This window comes from Vipera berus (assembly GCF_964194415.1).
Source record: "Vipera berus genome assembly, chromosome: 1".
NCBI classification, from domain to species: domain Eukaryota; kingdom Metazoa; phylum Chordata; class Lepidosauria; order Squamata; family Viperidae; genus Vipera; species Vipera berus.
The window spans coordinates 114,034,055-114,054,583 of NC_138202.1; the positions used below are offsets into that span (position 1 = coordinate 114,034,055).

Sequence of the window (20,529 nt, forward strand, 5' to 3'; positions counted from 1 at the left end):
TTTCTTTCACTCTGTATATTTTAAAAAAGCAATTTAGCCTATACTCATACTTGTCTAGGTGTAAAATGCATTTATAATCCATAAGAACATATGAAAATTGCAGAAGAGATTAATGAACACCTATTAATTTTTAGTCGTTTGTTACATACCATCAGCCTTATCAGGCCGAAGTATTTGTTTACCCAAAGTTCAGCTCACTCATGTTTCTTCTCTCCCTCTGATAACAGTTTTTAAAAGATCCACATTGTTCCACAGAAAATGCTCAACAAAGGACAAAGGGTGGGGAAAGCAATGCATTGCAAGGATTTCTGTTATTTCTAGAGCTCCGTCCCTCCTCTGTAAATATTGTGAATGGTGCCAAGATTTGTGAAAGCAGGTGTTGCAAAAGGAGACTTTCAACATAGTTTCTTCCTGTACTTTTGCAAGGAAATTCTATTATTTCCACATCTCTCTGTTTACAGAACTAATGGGCATTGCTACATATACAAGAACACTTAATCCCATAGACCAGCTCAAAGACATATTAAAAGGACAGCAAACTAGGTTCTCTGAGGCAAGATGACAACTTGGATTGGCTTTTGCTTCATATTCCTGATTGCTCTGTCTGCACAGAGAGGACTATCCACACAGGAGGAGACAGAAACCAACTGCTGTGCACGTGAGTCTCAACTGGTCCTTTCTGTGTTGAGCTAGTTAATTAAGATAGATTGGTCTAGAGGGCTTCCCTCAAAACTGTGTTGTTGTTAGTTGCGAAGTCGTGTCCAACCCATCGCGACCCCACGGACAACGTTCCTCCAGGCCTTCCTGTCCTCTACCATGTTCTGGAGTCCATTTAAGCTCACACCTACTGCTTCAGTGACTCCATCCAGCCACCTCATTCTCTGACGTCCTCTTCTTCTCTTGCCCTCAACCTTTCCCAGCATTAGGCTCATCTCCAGTGAGTCCTTCCTTCTCATTAGGGGGCCAAAGTATTTGAGTTTCAGCTTCAGGATCTGGCCTTCTAAAGAGCAGTCAGGGTTGATCTCCTCTAGGACTGACCAGTTTGATCGCCTTGCAGTCCAAGGGACTCACAGTCCAAGGGACTTCTCCAGCACCATAGTTCAAAGGCCTCAATTCTTTGGCGCTCAGCCTTTCTTATGGTCCAGCTTTCACTGCCATACATTGCAACTGGGAAGACTTGTAGGGCACATCATCATTAGTGGGAACTCCATCCACCTTCCAGCTCCTGGGACTTCCCCCTCCCTTTAGGGAAAGTGCTGCTGGAGGATTTGCCAGAGCTCCAGACAATGGCTAATTTTGTTTTTTATTTTTTTTCCTAATTGTAACAAATGCACCAATGTGGGGAAGACATTGTTTAGTGGCCATTTTCTGCTTTGTTATTGGTCAGAGGGAGGAATCGATGTTTAAAGAGCAAAGTTAGCAGACCCGTAGTAGAAGCTTTAGTGAAGCTAGAGCAATTCTAGGAGAAGGGTTTAATGGATTGGGAAAGAATTTTTTTTTTATTTATATACCTCCCAAGGGACTCGGGGCGGTGTACAGGGCAATTAAAACACTATGAACAACACATAATATACAAAAATTAAAATGAAATTAAACCAAATAGCCCTAAACAATAAAACACATTCTAAAATTTAAAATTTTTAAAATTTAAGATCTAAAATCCCAGTCCCTCAGTCCAGGCCAGCAAGTTCAAATGGCCATGTCTTCAGATCGCGGCGAAAAGAGCGAAGGTCGGGAGCCATCCGGAACTCAACAGGAAGCTGATTCCAAAGGGCAGGTGCACCCACAGAGAATGCTCTCCCCCTGGGGGCTGCCGGTCGACATTCCCTGACCGACGGCACCCTGAGGAGGCCCTCTCTGTCGGAGCGCACAGGACGATGGGAAGTTAACGCCGGCAAAAGGTACTCCTGTAAATAACCCGGACCCATGCCATTTATTATTATTATTATTATTAATTTTATTTATATACCGCCCTTCTCCCGAAGGACTCAGGGCAGTGAACAGGGCAAACATATAAAAATACAAAAATACAAAAGTTAAAAAAGAATTAAATACAATGCCCAAGCTAAAACAGTAAATACATGTATTAAAAGCGACAATAAAAATCCCAACCCAACCCCCATCAGGCCAGGCCGGCTTGTTCGAATAAGTGCGTTTTCAGATCGCGTTGGAAGGAGCAAAGGTCAGGCGCCATCCAGAGCTCGACCGGCAACCGATTCCATAAATCTGGAGCACCCACAGAGAAGGACCTCCCCCTGGGGGCCACCAGACAACATTCTCTGACCGGTGGCACCCTGAGGAGGCCCTCTCTGTGGGAACGCACGGGGCGGAGGGAAGTTGATGCCGGCAGCAGGTGATCCCTAAGGTACTCCGGACCCATGCCATGTAGGGCCTTGAACACCATTACCAGTACCTTGAATCTCACCCGGAAGACAACTGAGAGCCAATGCAGCTCACGGAGCAGAGGTGTAACATGAGAGTATCAGGAGACTCCCAACACAACTCTCGCGGCTGCATTCTGTACCAGTTGGAGCCTCCGAGTGGTCCTCAAGGGGAGCCCCATGTAGAGAGCGTTGTAGTCCAAACGAGAGGTCACGAGCACATGAGTGACCGTAAACAGGGCATCCCAGTCTAGATAGGGCCGCAACTGGCGCACCAGGCGAACCTGGGCGAAGCCCCCCCTAGTCACGGCCACTATGTGATCTTCCAAAGTAAGCCGTGAATCTAGGAGGACTCCCAAGTTGCGAGCCCTATCTACGGGGGGTAATAGCTCACCCCCCATAGAAAGAGATGGAATATTCTGAATATCCCGGGATGCTGGTATGCACAGCCATTCAGTCTTGTCAGGGTTGAGTTGAAGTCTGTTCCTCCCCATCCAGACCCGAACCGCTTCCAGGCAATGGGACATCACGTCGAGGGCATCACTGGGGTGGTTTGCGGTCGAAATAAAAAGTTGGGTATCATCAGCATACTGATGATACCCAACTCCAAAACCACGAATGATCTCACCCAGCGGTTTCATGTAGATGTTGAACAGGAGAGGCGAGAGGACCGACCCCTGAGGAACTCCACAAGCGAGAGGCCTCGAGGCCGACCTCTGCCCCCCTGCCAACACCGACTGTGAACGTACCAGGAGATAGGAGGAGAACCACTGAAAAACTGTGCCTCCCACTCCCAATCCCCTGAGACGCCGCAGCAGGATACCATGGTCGATGGTATCGAACGCCGCTGAGAGGTCTAATAGGACTAGGACAGAGGAATGTCCCCTGTCCCGAACCCTCCAGAGATCATTCACCAGAGCGACCAATGCCGTCTCCGTGCTGTACCCGGGCCTGAAACCCGATTGGTACGGGTCTAGATAATCCGCTTCATCCAGGACCAGAGGGAGCTGATGCGCCACCACACTCTCAACAACCTTCGCAAGAAAGCGAAGGTTGGAGACCAGACGAAAGTTATTTAACACAGCTGGGTCCAAGGCAGGCTTCTTGAGGAGAGGTCTCACCACCGCCTCCTTCAAGACGGCAGGGAAACTGCCCTCACTCAAAGAGGCAGATATAACTGCCTGGAACCAGCCTCGTGTCCCCTCCCGAGCCGCATAAACCAGCCAGGAAGGGCATGGGTCCAATAAACATGTGGTGGAGCTCAACCTCCCCATAATCCTGTCCACTTTCTCCGGAGTCACAAAATCAAACTCCTCCCAGATAATATCAACAAGACCGCCCGCGTCCTGATCATCAGACTCTGCCCAGTCAGAGTCCAGACCGGTCCAAATCCGAGCGATTTTGTCCGACAGATGTTGACTAAACTCCTCGGCACAACCCTGCAAGGGTTCCTCTCTCACCTCCTGATTAAGGAGGGAGCGGGTCACCCTAAACAGGACGGACGGGCGGTTATCTGTGGACGCGATAAGGGTAGCAAAGTGATTAGACCTCGCCGCCCTTATCGCTGCGAGATAGGACCTAATATAGGTTCTTAGTTGCAATCGGTCGGATTCGGATCGGCTGGATCTCCAACAGCTCTCTAGGCCCCGTCTCCGACGCTTCATCTCCCGAAGCTCCACGGAAAACCATGGAGCTCGCTGGGATCTGCGCTGGGTCAGGGGCCGCAAGGGTACAACTCAGTCAAGTGCCTCCGTGGCTGCCCTTTCCCAGGCTTCCACTAAGGCATCCGCCGAGTTGTGAGCAACGGAGGCACGTGGGGACCCCAGCGCTGCCTGGAACCTATCAGGGTCCATTAAAAGCCTGGGGCAGTACCATCTAATTGGCTCCACACACCCACGGCGGGGAGTGGCAAAATGGAAGACCAGCCGTAGGAGATGATGATCGGTCCATGACAGGGGCATAACAATTGGGGAGCCCCCACCAAGATCATCTAACCACTGTCCAGATAAGAAAACCAAGTCAAGGGTGTGGCCTCCCACATGAGTCGGTCCATGAATTACTTGCGTCAGGTCCATGGCCGTCATGGAAGCCATGAACTCCCGAGCTAACTCAGCTGATCCTCCCAGGGATGGTAGATTGAAGTCACCCAAAACTTTAAGTTTGGGGAACTCAATCACCAACCTGGAGAGGATGTCGAGAAGCTCAGGCAGGGCTGCTGCTACGTGACTAGGCGAAAGATACACCAGCAGCAAGCCCAACTGCGCCCCAGTACCACATCTCAGGAAGAGAGACTCACACCCGACTATCTGGGGAACGGTGGCCTCCCGCGGACACAAGGTCTCCCTCATAACTAACGCCACTCCCCCGCCCCTACCCTGAGCCCGAGGCCGGTGTAGCACCCGGAAACCTGGTGGGCAAAGATCAACCAGAGGAATGCCACCCTCTGGGCCCAACCAAGTCTCTGTGATGCAAGCCAGGTCCGCGTGCTCACCCTCGACCAGATCCCAGACAAGAGGAGCCTTATTAACAATGGACCTGGCATTCAAGTACACCAGGGGTCTTCAAACTTGGCCCTTTTATGACTTGTGGACTTCAACTCCCAGAATTCCTCAGCCAGCATGCCTCGACCAGATCCCGGACAAGAGGAGCCTTATTAACAATGGACCTGGCATTCAAGTACACCAGGGGTCTTCAAACTTGGCCCTTTTATGACTTGTGGACTTCAACTCCCAGAATTCCTCAGCCAGCATGCCTGGCTGAAGAATTCTGGGAGTTGAAGTCCACAAGTCATAAAAGGGCCAAGTTTGAAGACCCCTGAAGTACACCAACCGGAGCTCAGGTGGCTGCACATCCTCGCTCCCGGGACCCCGGGGCAGAAGCAGAGGGTCGGAGCGCCTCACCGCTTGTAAACAGTGGAGAGGCCCTCCCGGATGTCGATACGGCCCTCTGTTCGTACACCTGCTGCCATTCCCTAACATCGTGGGAATAGGTAATCCCACGACCCGCTCCAGAGCTCCGGAGGCAACCGACCCCCGCCCCCCCATGCGACCAATCCCGGACCTGGCCTGAACAACGGTTGATGGACTACCCCCCCATTTCCAAACAACCATAAGAAATTCCCGCCCCCCTCCCTAAGCCCACAAAAAAATTAACTAAAAAACTAACCAGGGGCCTCTTATTAAATTTATATCGGAGGCCCCTGCCCCTGCCCAGCCATCTCTCAGGGTCCCAACAATCGGGCCCTTCATCAAGATTAAAAGTGGCAACAAAGGCGGGTCGCACCCAGGAAGGGGGGGCACCCTTGTGGGTGAACAAGTCCATGCTGGTATAACAAAAACGAGGCATAAGAGTCCGAGCAAATCCAGGGGAAGGCAGTCCCATAATTAATTAATTAGGAGGATGTGAGGATTTAGGGCTTTATAGGTCATCACCAGCATTGACCAGTGGAGTTTGTCTTTGGCCAAAAAGGCATGTCTTATAAAAACATCTGTGCTCTATTCTGTAGCATATAGTGCTTCCCAGCCTGAAAAGATTCTCCTAATCAGATGCTTTGTGTCAAAAGCATCTTTCATGCATAAAAGCTGAACTGATCCAAGAACAGAGCTAATCCAGCTGGGCTTCATGTGTTGAGTCAATAAGTTTGGAAGTAGCTCATACTCTAAAATAAGCACAATAAAGACAGTTTTGAATGATTTTCATAGTTGCTGGAGTTCCTCACTAGCAGAAACACAGCTCCCTCAACTCCTGGTGGGTCTAGGACAACTTGCCAAGGCCAACTCACCATGGCTTAGTCACTGTTGGCAACTCACTATGGGACAACTCGCTGTGGGCAACTCATGGGGTAACTCACCATGGAACCAATCAACACAGAATAAGGCAAGAGAGAGACAAGTGAATTGCAGAGGGTCTGGTGTCTTGCTTTGGCTTCTATCTTTCTCAGATTAGACGTCCTTGAGGCAGGGGTGAGCTGCAATCTTCTTGTCTCTCTCTTGAGTTGTCCCACATTGAATTCTCCTGCAGCAGGTCAGCTGGGGCTAGTCGCCCGCAGCAAGTCAGCCACGGTGAGTCAGCCATGGCAAGTTAGCCATGGCAAATTGTCCCATTTTGACTCAAAGTTACCCTGGTTCATTGCCACTACTCCCCCACAGCCCCGAGATGGGGCTCTGCCATTCTACTTGCTGCAAGAAGCATATACTGGAATGGAAGAGGGTTAGGGTCCCACCAGGGTCCTTGCTTTTTAGCATTCTGCCATTGACTGGTTGCAGGGAATGTGGGTGGCTCATGAAGCAGCTGATAAGATTGCTTGATGCAGATTGGAGAGGAAACATGCTACTGTACCTAGGCTGGATGGGGCCCGAGACTGCAGTGAAAGAGGTGCCTAATTACGCATTTTGTGAAAATTGCGTGAAATCTGCCAATAATTGACAGATAAATAAATCACTAAAGACACAGTAACTCACATGTGTGTGTTTTTAAATGTAACGAATGTATAACCTATGCATTATCTAAGAATTTAGCTAACAAGTTTTAAATATACATTCAAAAATGTAAATGAGAAGAAAGAAGTCTGATTTTTATATGTATAGATGGATTCGTTAGAGAACAAATATTTTCTGGGCTCCTGGTGAACTGCACTTTTGTGGAAATACTTGATTTCCCCCTATATAAAGTGTGTAAGGTAATCAACTAGAATATTTGAAAGGAAAATGTGTACATGTGTCAGGGATTGTTTCCTAAGAGTATCCTGTACATGTCATTATTCTTCTTTCTCCTGCCCTTCTCACCCTTCCTCTAGCAGTTAAAAAAAATGCAGGCTTTAAAAGCTTGTGAAGGCTCAGTTAAAAAAAAAGAGTGAACTTGTCCAGAATTCCCTACGTTAGAAATCCAATATTATCTACTGCATCATCCTGGTATTCTAGCAACCAAACTACGGCCACCTTGATTTAGTGTGACTTGTTAGACTCTGGGAAAAACCTTCTTGCTTCTCTCTAGTTTTTCACTCAGTTTCTGCTCTTTCTTCTATTCCAGAGCTGAAGAGCTTAGCACAATGTGGGCATGACAAGACTGTACTCCAGGGCCAGGCAGGGATACCTGGGATTCCAGGTGTGCCCGGAACAAATGGACTTCCTGGGTCCAAGGGTGAGTCAGGACCTCAGGGACCCCCAGGTAAGTTGATGCCTACCTCTGTTGACGATTGGTGCCAAGGAGATCTAGCAGCTTATTTGTTCTATTACTAGGAAATTCATAGCCTGGACTGTCTAGAACAGGGGTAGGCAACCTCGGCTCTTTTATGACTCATGGAGTCAGCTATGCTGACTCAGGAATTCTGGGAGTTGAAGTCCATGAGTCATAAAAGAGCCAAGGTTGCCTACCCCTGGTCTAGAAGAAAGGATATTGGGGCAAGCATCATTAAGGTTACAGGCAGAGGGATGAACACCATGCCCCACCCTTCAAATTCCAGCTAGGAAGGGAGGGTGCCATACTAATAAGATTGCATTTCAGGTCGGGAAGGGGATTTTAAAAATGCCGATGACTGTACAGTAGTAGCAGTTGGGAGTGCTCCTATAGTTGGAACTTCTGTCCTTTTGGGGGGAGGATGGAATGTGTCATTCTGTTAAAGGAACTATTCTTATGCCCACCAGCTTTCTTCCTTTCCAGGGGTTAGTCAGTTCTTTCCTAGCAAGATGTTATGGTCTTTGCAGTGCTTCAGAAAGATGAGGAAAACCTGAAAAACAATGCAAGTTCAGAATAGTTATACATGCTTCCATTATGTGGAAAGTGTGTAGGTAGATTTCCTGTTTATAAAAAAGGGGTTGTTGCCTCCTTTTTGCAAACTGAAAGAGAGAACCCTGTGTGATGACCTTGGTTTTTACCAGGACAAGATTTGGAAAGCTCTTGGTATGCTACAGATGTTCTTTTAAGAAGCATTGTTCTGTTCTCCTTAGGTGAAAAGGGCTCTGCTGGGATACCTGGAAAAGCTGGACCAAAGGGAGAGAAAGGAGACAAAGGTAACATATCTCCAGAAATCCATTTTTTAATGAGGGAGATATATGGAAATCCCAAACCTCTTGGCTTCCAAACAAATATTCTCACTCATGCTTCTACTTTGGCGATCACTTTGCAAGACAAGCTCTTCGCAGCCTATTTTCTATACCTCTATTCCTCTGAGCAAGAAAAAAGATAACAAACTTGCATAAAAAGAAGGGTTGTTATACAGAGAGTCCTCGACTTATGACCACAATTGAGTCCAACATTTCCATTGCCAAGCAAGACAGTTGTTAAGCAAGTTTTGTCCCATTTTATGACCTTTCTTGCCACAGTCGTTAAGTGAATCGCTGCAGTTGTTGTAAGTTAGTAACATGATTGTCAAGTAAATTTGGCTTCCCCAGTGGCTTTGTCTGTCAGAAAGTTGCCAAGGGGGATCACAAGATCCTGGGACACTACAACCATTGTAAACACGAGCCGGTTGCCAAACTTCAGAATTTTGATCGTGTGACTGCAGGGATACTGCTATGGTTGTAATGGGAAGAACAGACGTAAGATGCTTTTTTCAGTGCCGTTGTAACTCCGAATGGCCATTGAATGAATGGTTGTAAGTTGAGGACTACCTGTATTCAGAGTTTGTGAAATAGTTCTCGTGTTCACATTTTCTTTTTACTTGGAGAGCCCTGAGTCTGTTCAGCTCAAAAGCAGTTTTCCCCCCGCTTTCCACAGGAGAACCCTGCCGCTTAGAAGGCTGTCAGCAGGAAGGTATGTTGTCTAAGCATTCTCCCCTTGCTTACTCAGCCACTTCAACCTTCCCCAGATAATTGGCAAAAATAACTTCATCTTCTTCTTGATCTCCCTCTGTCTGCCCTTTATCACTCAGGATAATAAATGTAAAATAGCCTGAACGGGCTAGAACAGATGTTTGGAACAGTACAAATTCTCTGATCACAATTTAAGGATCACTGTGATGCATTTCATCTGCACCTATCAGCTTTTCCCAACCTGTGTCTTCTAAGAATGTTGGACTACACCTCCCATAATCCCCCCTCCCCTGATAATTAATGGCTCTAGTTTGGAGAAAGCTGCTACATATTCAAATAATGTATGTCTTATTCAGGTCTTGGAGGATCCATCTATACCTATATGTTGTAAGCTGCCCAGAGTTGTTGGATATGAGATGGAGGGCATATAAATTTTATAAATATTTTCTTCATTTAAAAAAATATTATTGCATACCAAGGAATATCCATTCTCTTACAGTAGGGATTATGCTAATTTCACTGGAGGTTCTTGCATGAGACCCGTAATCGTCCCACCACATATATTTTCAGTACAGAGAGAATCTGAACTGATGCACACATTTCCACCCCCCAACCCCCAATTCTTCTCTCAGAGGCAAGAGCCAGGAACTGCAAGCAGCTCCGTGAACATGGAGAGACCCTCAGTGGCTGGTACACCATCTATCCAGTCACAGGGAAAGAGATGGTGGTTTTCTGTGACATGGAAGTAGATGGAGGGGGCTGGTTGGTAAGTAAGAGATGTTTGCTTCCAACATAATGAAAACAGGAAAAATATTTTAACTCATTAATAATATTCAAAGGCTCCCAGCTTTTTCTAGCCCGGCTCCCTCTTGATCTATTGGGGTGACAGTATCTAGGATTCCCAGCTGTTGTCATGCTAGCTAAGAATTCCAAGAGTTGCTGTCCAGCACATCTGGAGGGGGCCAGGTTAGAGAACCTATGTACAGAACACAGAATACAGAATAACAGAGTTGGAAGGGGCCTTGGAGGGCTTCTAATCAAACTGTCTGCTCAAGCAGGAGGCCCTATGCCAGGGGTAGGCAACCGTGGCTCTTTTATGACTGGTGGACTTCAACTCCCAGAATTCCTGAGCCAGCCAGACAAATGGTTGTCCAGTCTCTTCTTAAAAACCTTTGGTGACGCAGCAACCCCAACTTCTGGAAGCAAGCTGTTCCACTGATTAATAGTTCTCACTGACAGGAAATTTCTCCTTAGTTCTAGGTGGGATCTTCTCTTTGATCATTCTCCATCTGTTAGTTCTTGTCTTGCCCTCAGGAGCTTTGGAGGAAATCATAGGAATCTCCCTTCTACCTGCCTGAAGCAGAGTTCAGGAGACCTTGGGTCGCCCCTTCCTCGGCATACATCTCCAAAAGCTCTGCAGAGAAGAGAAGGCAATCCTTATTCTAGACTAGAGAAAAATAGGCAATCCCTATTCCACCTCAGTTTTTTTTTTGCTTTCTTTTTTTTTTTGTCCTGCATACAGATGAGAGTGTAGGTGGCCTTTCACACTGCATTTTAGGTCCAGATAATATGGGTACTAGTGCTTCCAAACAACTTTTTAATTAAGCAGTCACCCTGCCACAATGCTTTACTTTTAAACAAGTAGCCTAGTAAGATAAGAACTTACTAAGCCAGTATGAGAGACCCAAATGGAAATGGTATAAAATTAAGAAAGCAGATTCTCTCTCTCAACCAGGTCTTCCAGAAGCGGCAGGATGGGTCTGTCAATTTCTATCGTGACTGGGAATCATACAAGAAAGGATTTGGGAGGCAAGAATCAGAATTCTGGTTGGGCAATGATAAGATCCATCTTCTCACCAGTTCTGGTAAGTCCAAAATCTCCTACCTGATGCTCAGTTTGATACACAGACAATGCTTATCTTTATCTGAATTAATTTATAAGGAAAGATGAATATCAATCCTTTAAGTCTCTAATATTACCAGAGACTCTCTTTGCATCACAGGGACACAATATGCATAAAAGAAAGACTCTGATCTGTTCCTGTTGGTCCATAAGACTTAACCTCTAGTTCCTTCCATAAAGTACATTCCAAATTCTTAAACGAAATCTGAGAAAAATAAACTTTTTTCTGTAATTTGCAAATTTGTTCAGAGCTTTATGTAGCATGATTCCCCAAGGCAGTTAATAAATAACATCAGGAATAAAATGCTTAAAAATAGGGAAAAAGAGAAAGTTGTTTTCTTTCTCATGAGGGCCCATCACTATCTTTTATACACACTCTCACACACACATGCACAGTCCCTGGCTAATATATTTATATATAGAACTAGGACACCCCAGCAGCAATCTGTATCCCTCCTTGCTGCCTTACTCACCATATGTAAGTAGAAAGTTATTTAAAAATATTGGCTTTGTGAAAGCAAAGGAAAAAGTGGCAATGCATGGATCGTTTTCTGGCTAATTGTGCAAAACGGCCAGACAAAGATTGTGACTTCAGGACAGTGGTTTAATTTTCCTGGGCCAACTCTTGTGCTCCTGGATTCTGTTCCTCCATGTTGTTGGTTATCATTGCTTTTGGATGGACATGGTTCACAATTCCACTGTGGTCATGTCCTGGTGGAATGGAAGTCTGCTGCAATGATCAATATGCTTCCCTTCAAGGATTTCTGTATCTCTAGTATTCATTCTCTAATAACATTTACCCCTTCGGTGTTCAGGTACACATCAACTACGAATTGATGTGGAAGATTTCAATGGTTCCACAACTTTTGCAACATATTCCAGTTTCAGAATCGCAAATGAAAGTGAAAACTACAAGCTAAGTTTGGGCTCCCATTTGGATGGTAACATGGGTAAGTAATACAAAGATTTCCTCTTTATTTCAGTATCTTGGTATAGATCATAAAATACAATTATCTTAAGACAGTTAAACATCTGTCATATAGCAGTTGATTTTCTGAAGGCATTTAGTCAAGTCATATGAACCTCAAGGCACCATATGAATATATAAAACATTTTTATGGTTTTGTCTTCCACTTCTATTCATAAGATATACATTATTTTTGATAAGTGAATTTTAGAATTTCCAGTGATGGTGAAAAAAAACGCATTATTTTGCTACTATCACATATAATATTACACTTCATGGATTTCTCTCATCCTTTAAACAAATCAAGAGTCCTTTTCTTGAAACAATTATGTCTATGTTCATTTTACACGTAGTCCTCACTTAGCAATAATTGGGACCAGCAATTCAGTTGTTAAGCAAAGTGGTTGCTAAGTGAAACTATAACTGTGCTTATGATCTTACTTCAGCTTTCCTTTGCTTTAGAAGACCTGTAAAAGTGATAAATGTGGACACTGGTTACAAAGTTACTTTTTAATCTTTATTGTAACTGTGAATGATTGCTGTCTGAGACAACTGCTAAATGAAGATTAATTGTATTGCGTGTGTATTGCTGCCCTGACCTTTTAGGACAAGAAGTGCTCCAAATGAACAATTCCTTCTTTACCATTTAGGTTGGCCTAATGAACTAACCAACTTTATGCTATTGAATCCATTTTGACTCCTGGCAACCATGTGGACAAGTCCCTGAAATTTTCTTGGCAAGATTTCAGAAGTGGTTTGCCTGTGCTAGCTTCCTGAGGTGGGATGGGGTGGGGGTGGGGAGAGAGAGAAAAAGAAAGAAAGAAAGAAAGAAAGAAAGAAAGAAAGAAAGAAAGAAAGAAAGAAAGAAAGAAAGAAAGAAAGAAAGAAAGAAAGAAAGAAAGAAAGAAAGAAAGAAAGAAAGAAAGAAAGAAAGAAAGAAAGAGAGAGAGAGACTGGCCCTGTCATTGTGCCAAAGGTGTAACTAGAATTCAGGTTTTTTTGTTTCAAGACTGGTCCTTAAGCTCCATGCAGAACTGGCTATCTGTCATGAAGCAGAAATAGTTTATTTTCTGTTAAAAGATCGATCCATTCATACATCTATGAAAGGAGCTGAATTTGTTGTGTTGCACTTTGCCACCAGGAAGAAAAAGGTTTAAATTTGGCCTTAACATTGCTTTTCTATTATTTTGCATTATTTTGTTTCATACTGTATTTTTTAAATGAATCTCTGCTAACCGTGGTATATATTTGACTCTTTCTCATTTTTGATCTTTAATCATGAATGAATAAGCTCTAGACCTGCATCTAGAATTTTAAACATGCTTTGAATGAATGAACCTTTATTGTCAAAGTACAACCATGTATACATTGAGATTGGCTGAGCCTCCCTTTGTGCCCCCACCCCCAACTCAAAGTGACACAAACCCTCCATCTTATTACACCATGTGAGCTAATTGCACAACACACCGGCCTCGCTAGTCAATCATGCATAAAGTTTATAAAATTATTTCCCGTTCAAAAGCCTAACAGCCCATGGATAAAGGCTGTTTTTCAGCCTGTTGGTATGGCTGGCTATACTCCTATATCTCCTACCCAATGGTAGGAGAGTAAAGAGATACCGTCCAGGTTGTGAGTCATCCCTGAGAATTTTCCTCACTCTTCCAAGGCAGCGAGCCCTGGCAATGTCATCCAGTGGTGTCAGGGGACAGCCCACAATGTCTTGTACTGTGCTCACCACCCTCTGTAATGCTTTCCTATCCGCGGCTGTCAGACCAGCATACCAAACCAAAATACAGTACGAGAGGACGCTCTCTATAGTAGACCGGTAAAAGAGGGTCATTAGCTGTTGTTCTACCCTGATCTTCCGCAAGACCCTGAAAAAGTGAAGTCTCTGTTGGGCCTTTCTGGCCACCTGAGTTGTATTAACTTTCCAAGTAAGATCTTCACAGAGGTAGACTCCCAGAAATTTAAAGGAGGAAACTCTCTCCACACTGTCCCCCCCCCCGATGTAAAGTGGGGCAGGTTCCTCCTTTTTCCTCCGGAAGTCTGGCACCATCTCTTTCGTCTTGCTGATGTTCAGGTGCAAGTTGTTGTTGCAACACCATATGGATAGTTTTTGTAACTTTCCCCTGTATACAAATTATATATAATTTATATATTTCTCATATAATAGTGTCTGGTGATCTTATTACATTGTTCTATGTTGGCTGGTTTTTTAGTTAGGATATTATGAAGTCTAGCTGTGTTTGTAAACCATGGTTAGTAGTTTGGCATGTGACATGATTCATCAATTGGGGTTTATTTAATAAACCATGGTTAAGCAAAGTATAAGGAATTCCTACCTAGTAATGTGATAGACTGTCTTGGGAATTTCTGCATATAAGTCATGCATTCTATTATATTTGATTTCCTGCCAAATTCTTCCTAGCAGAGAATATGCATTTTTCACTGTTGTAGCACTGTGACTGAAAGCAACAATACAGTAAATCATTGACTTTCTCCTCTGATTATCTTCACTCAGGTGATTCTTTCTCAGGACATAAGGGCCTGGCATTCTCTACAAAAGACAAAGACAATGATACCTATGAACCCGCAAGTTGTGCTGCAAATTACAAGGGAGGCTGGTGGTATGGTGCCTGCCACTCTTCCAACCTGAATGGCCTGTATCACAAAGGGGAACATACCTCTTATGCTGATGGCATCAACTGGCGTACTGGGAGGGGGCATCATTATTCCTACAAATATGTGGACATGAAAATTAGACCTCAATAGGTGAAATATCAATATATTTGGAATTATTCAACTCTGACTTGCTGAATGAATTAGCACTTGAATATCTTCCTGAATTCTCTTCCTGAAAAAAGAAGGCTAAATAGTGGCTATCCAAACAATTGTATATGTATTTATAAATAAAAATAAGTGGTGGGGGGATGCATTTGGGAATTAAAGGTATCTGAAAGGAAAAAACCTAGTTTTTCGATGGAGGGTACAAGATGTCTCTTGCTTGAGAATTTAGCATCTTCAATTTGGGATGTTATCCACTGTTATCTTAAGGAAGGCCACTAGCCTAACAAATTTTGATTGAATGTCTAGAATCCTCGCATTATAAATGCAAAGCAGTTATTGTATCATCCCTGGATGTATCGGGTATTCCAGAAAAACCTTAAAACAGTGATATAATCTTTCAATTACATGAAATATTTAGTACTCTTACAAAATCTTCCCATTACTGGGGTTCTGATATAAGGCTACTTCGTATCACCATAAAACTGAGAGCAAATGAGCATTATTGATCCACTAGAGTTGAGCTGTGTGAGGCTTTGCAACCTGAGGATGTTACTTTTAACTAATAGATCATTTTAGGAAAGAAGGGAAAGTATTGTATGGAAGGAACTGAATCTTGACAGTTTCTCCAAACACAGATATCACCCAAGAGAGATGCATTTTAATTGAGATAGTTAAACCAACAATCTGTGAACAGATTTTTTTTTCTTTCGAAATAGTTTATTTTTCTGTATTGCAACTTGGAAAGGGGAACACCAAAGGAAATATCCATACTCATTCTTGAAAACATGTAAGATACATGGATCTTATTCTACTAAAAATATCAACTTGATTCTCACAATCCGAAAACAGCAAGCAGATTTTTTTCTTTATTGGTATTTTTTATCAAATCTTCAGAAGCACATCATAACAGGATCCTACTGCAATTATTAACCACGGAGACGTCCTCGGACAAGCGCTGGCTCTTCGGCTTTGAAACGGAGATGAGCACCGGCCCCTAGAGTCAGAAACGACTAGCACGCATGTGCGGGGGAACCTTTACCTTTACCTTTACTGCAATTATTAGTACTATTAGTACTATCACCTCTGCATTGCTTTGTGTAGTGCAGTGAGGAGAGGGGACTTTAAGAGGATGCTGAAGCCAAATTCCCAGCAGTTATAGTGCTGTGACCAATTCAAAGCTATCTGGATACCTGCAGTTCAGTTTCCCTGCCACTGGCACTGTATTTTATAAGGCACATCTCCACTTAATATCACAGTAATGGTGAAAAGGAACAATTCATTTGTCATCTTTGGATGTACAACTTATTAAATATTATTTGGAAATAAATGGAATTCCTAATGTTCAAATTTTGTTGTTTCTTTGCCATATTACATGGGGATGTCATGACATCCTAATGTTCATATTTGGATACCTCATTTTGTAAATTTCTGTGAACATTCTTCTCATGCATTGTGTGCAACATTAAACCCACACTGCAATACTCTTTTAATTACCTTCCTGCCAGATTCCCCACTGACTTTGGTTGTGGGAAGCTGGCAGGAAGTAGCTTGACCCTAGGATCCAGTTAATGGATGGCAACTGGGACAACAAGGATTGCTGTTGCTAAGCAATGCGGTTACATTTTACGACCACATCAGTCAGTGATGGAAATTCTGGTCCCAATTGCAATTGCCAATCAAGGACTCCCTGTACATATTTAGGCATGAGGTGAGCCCTCCCCCACCCTAGTGATCAAACAATATTGTGACTAGAGCCTTGTAGTGTGTGAAGTCCTGTTTTTAATCATCCGGCTATTTCAAGGCATTTTCTCTTACCTGAATAAGCTCGTTTTCAGGAATGGCTATTCTCAGTGCTTTTTTTGTAAAAGAAAAAGGTGCCGGAACTCACACATGTCATGCAACCCACCTTGCCTACTCTACAAGGTTCCATCCAAAAAAGGTGCCGAACTCCATTCTGAGTGTTCTATGAGAAAAAAAGCCCTGGCTATTCCATCTTTCACTCTTTGGACTCACAGTGACTATTTCACAGTGACAATCCTATCTGTGAGAACAATTAACCAGTAGAACAGCTTGACTTCAGAAACTATGGGTGCTTCATCACTGGAGGTTTTTAAGAAGAGACTGGACAATCGCTGGTCTGAAATGGTAGGGTCTCCTGCTTGAGCAGGGGGCTGGACTAGAAGACCTCCAAGGTCCTTCCAGCTCTATCCTTTTCTAATCTAGAACGCGATGGGAAAAGAAAACAAGATGTAACAAGATGGTGGGTTTGTTGTCACTAAGAGTTATGGTGGGGGGAGGGCACGAAGGGAGGCTCAGCCAATCTCAATGTATACATGGTTGTACTTTGACAATAAAGTTTCATTCAATCATTCATGAAAATCTAGCACGCCTTCCTTTCTCCGCTGCTCCGAAAGCGCCACCCCGCCTGCGCACTTTTGCCTAGTCCAGGGGTAGGCAACCTCGGCTCTTTTCTGACTCATGGACTTCAACTCCCAGAATTCCTGAGTCAGCTGACTCAGGAATTCTGGGAGTTGAAGTCCATGAGTCAGAAAAGAGCCGAGGTTGCCTACCCCTGGACTAGTCTCTTCAACCCGACCCCTCCCTTCCGGGTGCTCCTCTTCCGCAGCGCGTGTGCTGTCGTCACATCTTCCGCGCTCCGAGGGAAGCACCTGCGGGCGGCGCTGCTCTCGGCTAGCCTACGGCAATCTCTCTCTCTCTCTCTCTCTCTCTCTCTCTCTCTCTCTTCCCCCCCCCGCCCCGCCCTACCGACCTTGCGCAGACCTTCCCAGCATAGGCCGAGGCGCGGTTTCTGTCGGCGCTGCTGCGGGTCAAGGGCGAGGCCGTCCGCGCGTTTTCTCTCCAAGAGGGTGACAGGCAGCCACCGGCGCAGCAATGCTGGCTTTCCAGAAGGGGCTGCGGTTGCTGAACGGCACCGTGAGGAGCCAGATCCTCCCAAGGGCAAAGATGTCCACCAAGCCAGGAAACAGTTTCTTGGTGAGAGTTAATTTTTCTTTAATGCTTCCAGCCCCCTCCCCCCCTCCCCCGCAATGACTCTCGCCTTCAGGAGTGGGTTTCTGAAGAGCTCAGTCGCATCTGAAATCAGTCCCCTGGCTAGGCCAGTGCTAGAGAACGTCCGAAAGGAACACGGGTCAAAGGGTTACATTTTAATTAGTCATTTTAAGTATTACATTTTAATTATTACATTTAATTAATATACGAGGCCGTATATTGTACCTCTTATTCCGGACGGACTGAAATATGAGGTAAAAGAGGAAATGCTCCCAAGGACAGTGTCACGTGCCTTTTTTATGCCTTATTTTTAAAAGGAAAAATGGTCGTTCCAATGCCTATGATATTAGGCAGATGACCTTTACCACCTCCTCTGTAGTTACATGGGTACCATATAATTACAGAAGGTCTTATGGATGGTTGATGAAAATCCAACAGATATAAGCCTTAAATCCTGTCTGCACTCTTGCACTCACTTTGCTTACTAAAATCAGAGGTCGCAATATGAAGGCAGGAGAGATTAACTGTCCCCTCAAACAAACACACACACACACCATTATTTTCCCCCTGAAATTTCATTAAATATCTGAGATTTGCTCTCAGCAGTTAACTCTGTTAATTGCTTGTCACTTTAAGACAGTGTTTATACCCGACATTTTACAATCTGAGGCATTACCGTATATCTTCCCCCCCCCTTGCCCAATGTTGTACTAATCTGTATTTCCCCAGAGGCTGCCATGTAACAGATGAAATGACCATGAAGAATAGGATGAGTGGTTTGAGCTAGTTGTTTAAAAAACATTATGATTTCTTAGTTTGGAATTCTTCCACTCGGCACACTTGTACATGTTTCATAAAGAATTTTATGAGAGTAGGCTAGATGGTGGCCTTTTTCAGTTTCAATCTTCTACATTCTCATCATATATCCCATCTTTTTCATTTCACAAGAAACTGGTAAGAGTCTTAATTGTGAAGAATTCTTACTCTGTTTCAAGACCAAATTTTAATTATTTGCAGCAAACATGAGAATTATTTTTCATGTTGTTCAAGATTTCCCTGCAGCAAAGTACTAACTGTATACATTTTAAATAGGCTGTAACACATCTGAGATTTATATTGCCATTGTGTTGTTTGCTGCAAGAAATAAGTGTAATGTAATAGATGGAACCTAATTAGAAAGTATTTCTAGACTGTATTCTGTAAAATTACCTCAAGGAATCTACAGGAATTAGTACTACTGAGAAAACTGAGGATCATTAAGATTATAATGAATATTGTATATGCCATAAATTATTTGCTATATGAATTATAAATTAATCTCATGTACAGTAATTTTTAGAAGTTTGCACACAGCCCATAAGATTTCATATATACACTAGAAATGAACAGCTAAAGAGTCACATTTCTCCCCTAATGAGCATCTGTTATCTTTCGTATGCTGCAGGTATATAATTAACACACATTTTTTTTCAATTTACAGGAAAACGCCATTGGATTCACAGTGATTTTTGCTGGCGGCTTTTTCCCAATTTGTTGGGTTATGGGCAATCTGGACAGTTACATTAAATGATAAAAAAAAGCTTTGGGAACATGGTCATGAAGAAGAAAATGTCAATATTTGCTATTCCCAGAAGCTTGCATTATTAAAACTAAAATTTGAAAATTCATAACAGCAAGTCCAAGTTTTTATTTTGAAAAACCAGTATGCATTATTCATGATAGAAGTAAATATTGGGGTTCTCTACAGTGGGAGAAAAAAGTATTTAGTCAGCTACCAATTGTGCAAGTTCTCCCACTTAAAAAGATGAGAGAGGCCTGTAATTTTCATCATAGGTATACCTCAACTATGAGAGACAAAATGGGGGGAAAGAATCCAGGAAATCACATTGTAGGATTTCTAACAAATTGATTTGCAAATTATGGTGGAAAATAAATATTTGGTCAATAACAAAAGTTCATCTCAATACTTGGTTATATACCCTTTGTTGGCAATGACAGAGGTCAAACGTTTTCTGTAAGTCTTCACAAGGTTTGCACACACTGTTGCTGGTATTTTGGCCCATTGCTCCATGCAGATCTCCTCTAGAGCAGTGATGTTTTGGGGCTGTCGCTGGGCTACACGGACTTTCAACTCCCTCCAAAGGTTTTCTCTGGGGTTGAGATCTGGAGACTGGCTAGGCCACTCCAGGACCTTGAAATGCTTCTTACCAAGCCACTCCTTCGTTGCCCGGGCGGTGTGTTTGGGATCATTGTCATGTTGAAAGACCCAGCCACGTTTCATCTTCAATGCCCTTGCTGATGGAAGGAGGTTTTCACTTAAAATCTCACGAAACATGGCCCCATTCATTCTTTCCTTTACACGGATCAGTCGTCCTGGTCCCTTTGCAGAAAAAGAGCCCAAAAGCATGTTTCCACCCCCATGCTTCACAGTAGGTATGGTGTTCTTTGGATGCAACTCAGCATTCTTTCTCCTCCAAACACGACGAGTTTGAGTTTTTACCATAAAGTTCTACTTTGGTTTCATCTGACCATCTGACATTCTCCCAATCCTGTTCTGGATCATCCAAGTGCTCTCTAGCAAACTTCAGACGGGCCCGGACATGTACTGGCTTAAGCAGGGGGACACGTCTGGCACTGCAGGATTTGAGTCCCTGGCGGCGTAGTGTGTTACTGATGGTAGCCTTTGTTACTTTGGTCCCAGCTCTCTGCAGGTCATTCACTAGGTCCCCCCGT

General features: G+C 43.9%; 1 protein-coding gene across 1 annotated transcript in view; it reads left to right on the forward strand.

Moving 5' to 3' along the window:
- The window catches only part of LOC308670317 (ryncolin-3-like), a 37,606-nt gene extending 20,396 nt beyond the window's left edge, over positions 1–17,210 (forward strand). Inside the window, exons 9-16 of the mRNA XM_081331787.1 lie at positions 554–658; positions 7,410–7,547; positions 8,327–8,389; positions 9,096–9,131; positions 9,763–9,896; positions 10,866–10,995; positions 11,849–11,983; positions 14,522–17,210. Of these exons, the coding sequence (XP_081187913.1) occupies positions 554–658; positions 7,410–7,547; positions 8,327–8,389; positions 9,096–9,131; positions 9,763–9,896; positions 10,866–10,995; positions 11,849–11,983; positions 14,522–14,772 (992 nt within the window). The 3' untranslated portion in view covers positions 14,773–17,210. The remainder of the gene's footprint in view (positions 1–553; positions 659–7,409; positions 7,548–8,326; positions 8,390–9,095; positions 9,132–9,762; positions 9,897–10,865; positions 10,996–11,848; positions 11,984–14,521) is intronic.
- Positions 17,211–20,529: the final 3,319 nt, after the last annotated feature.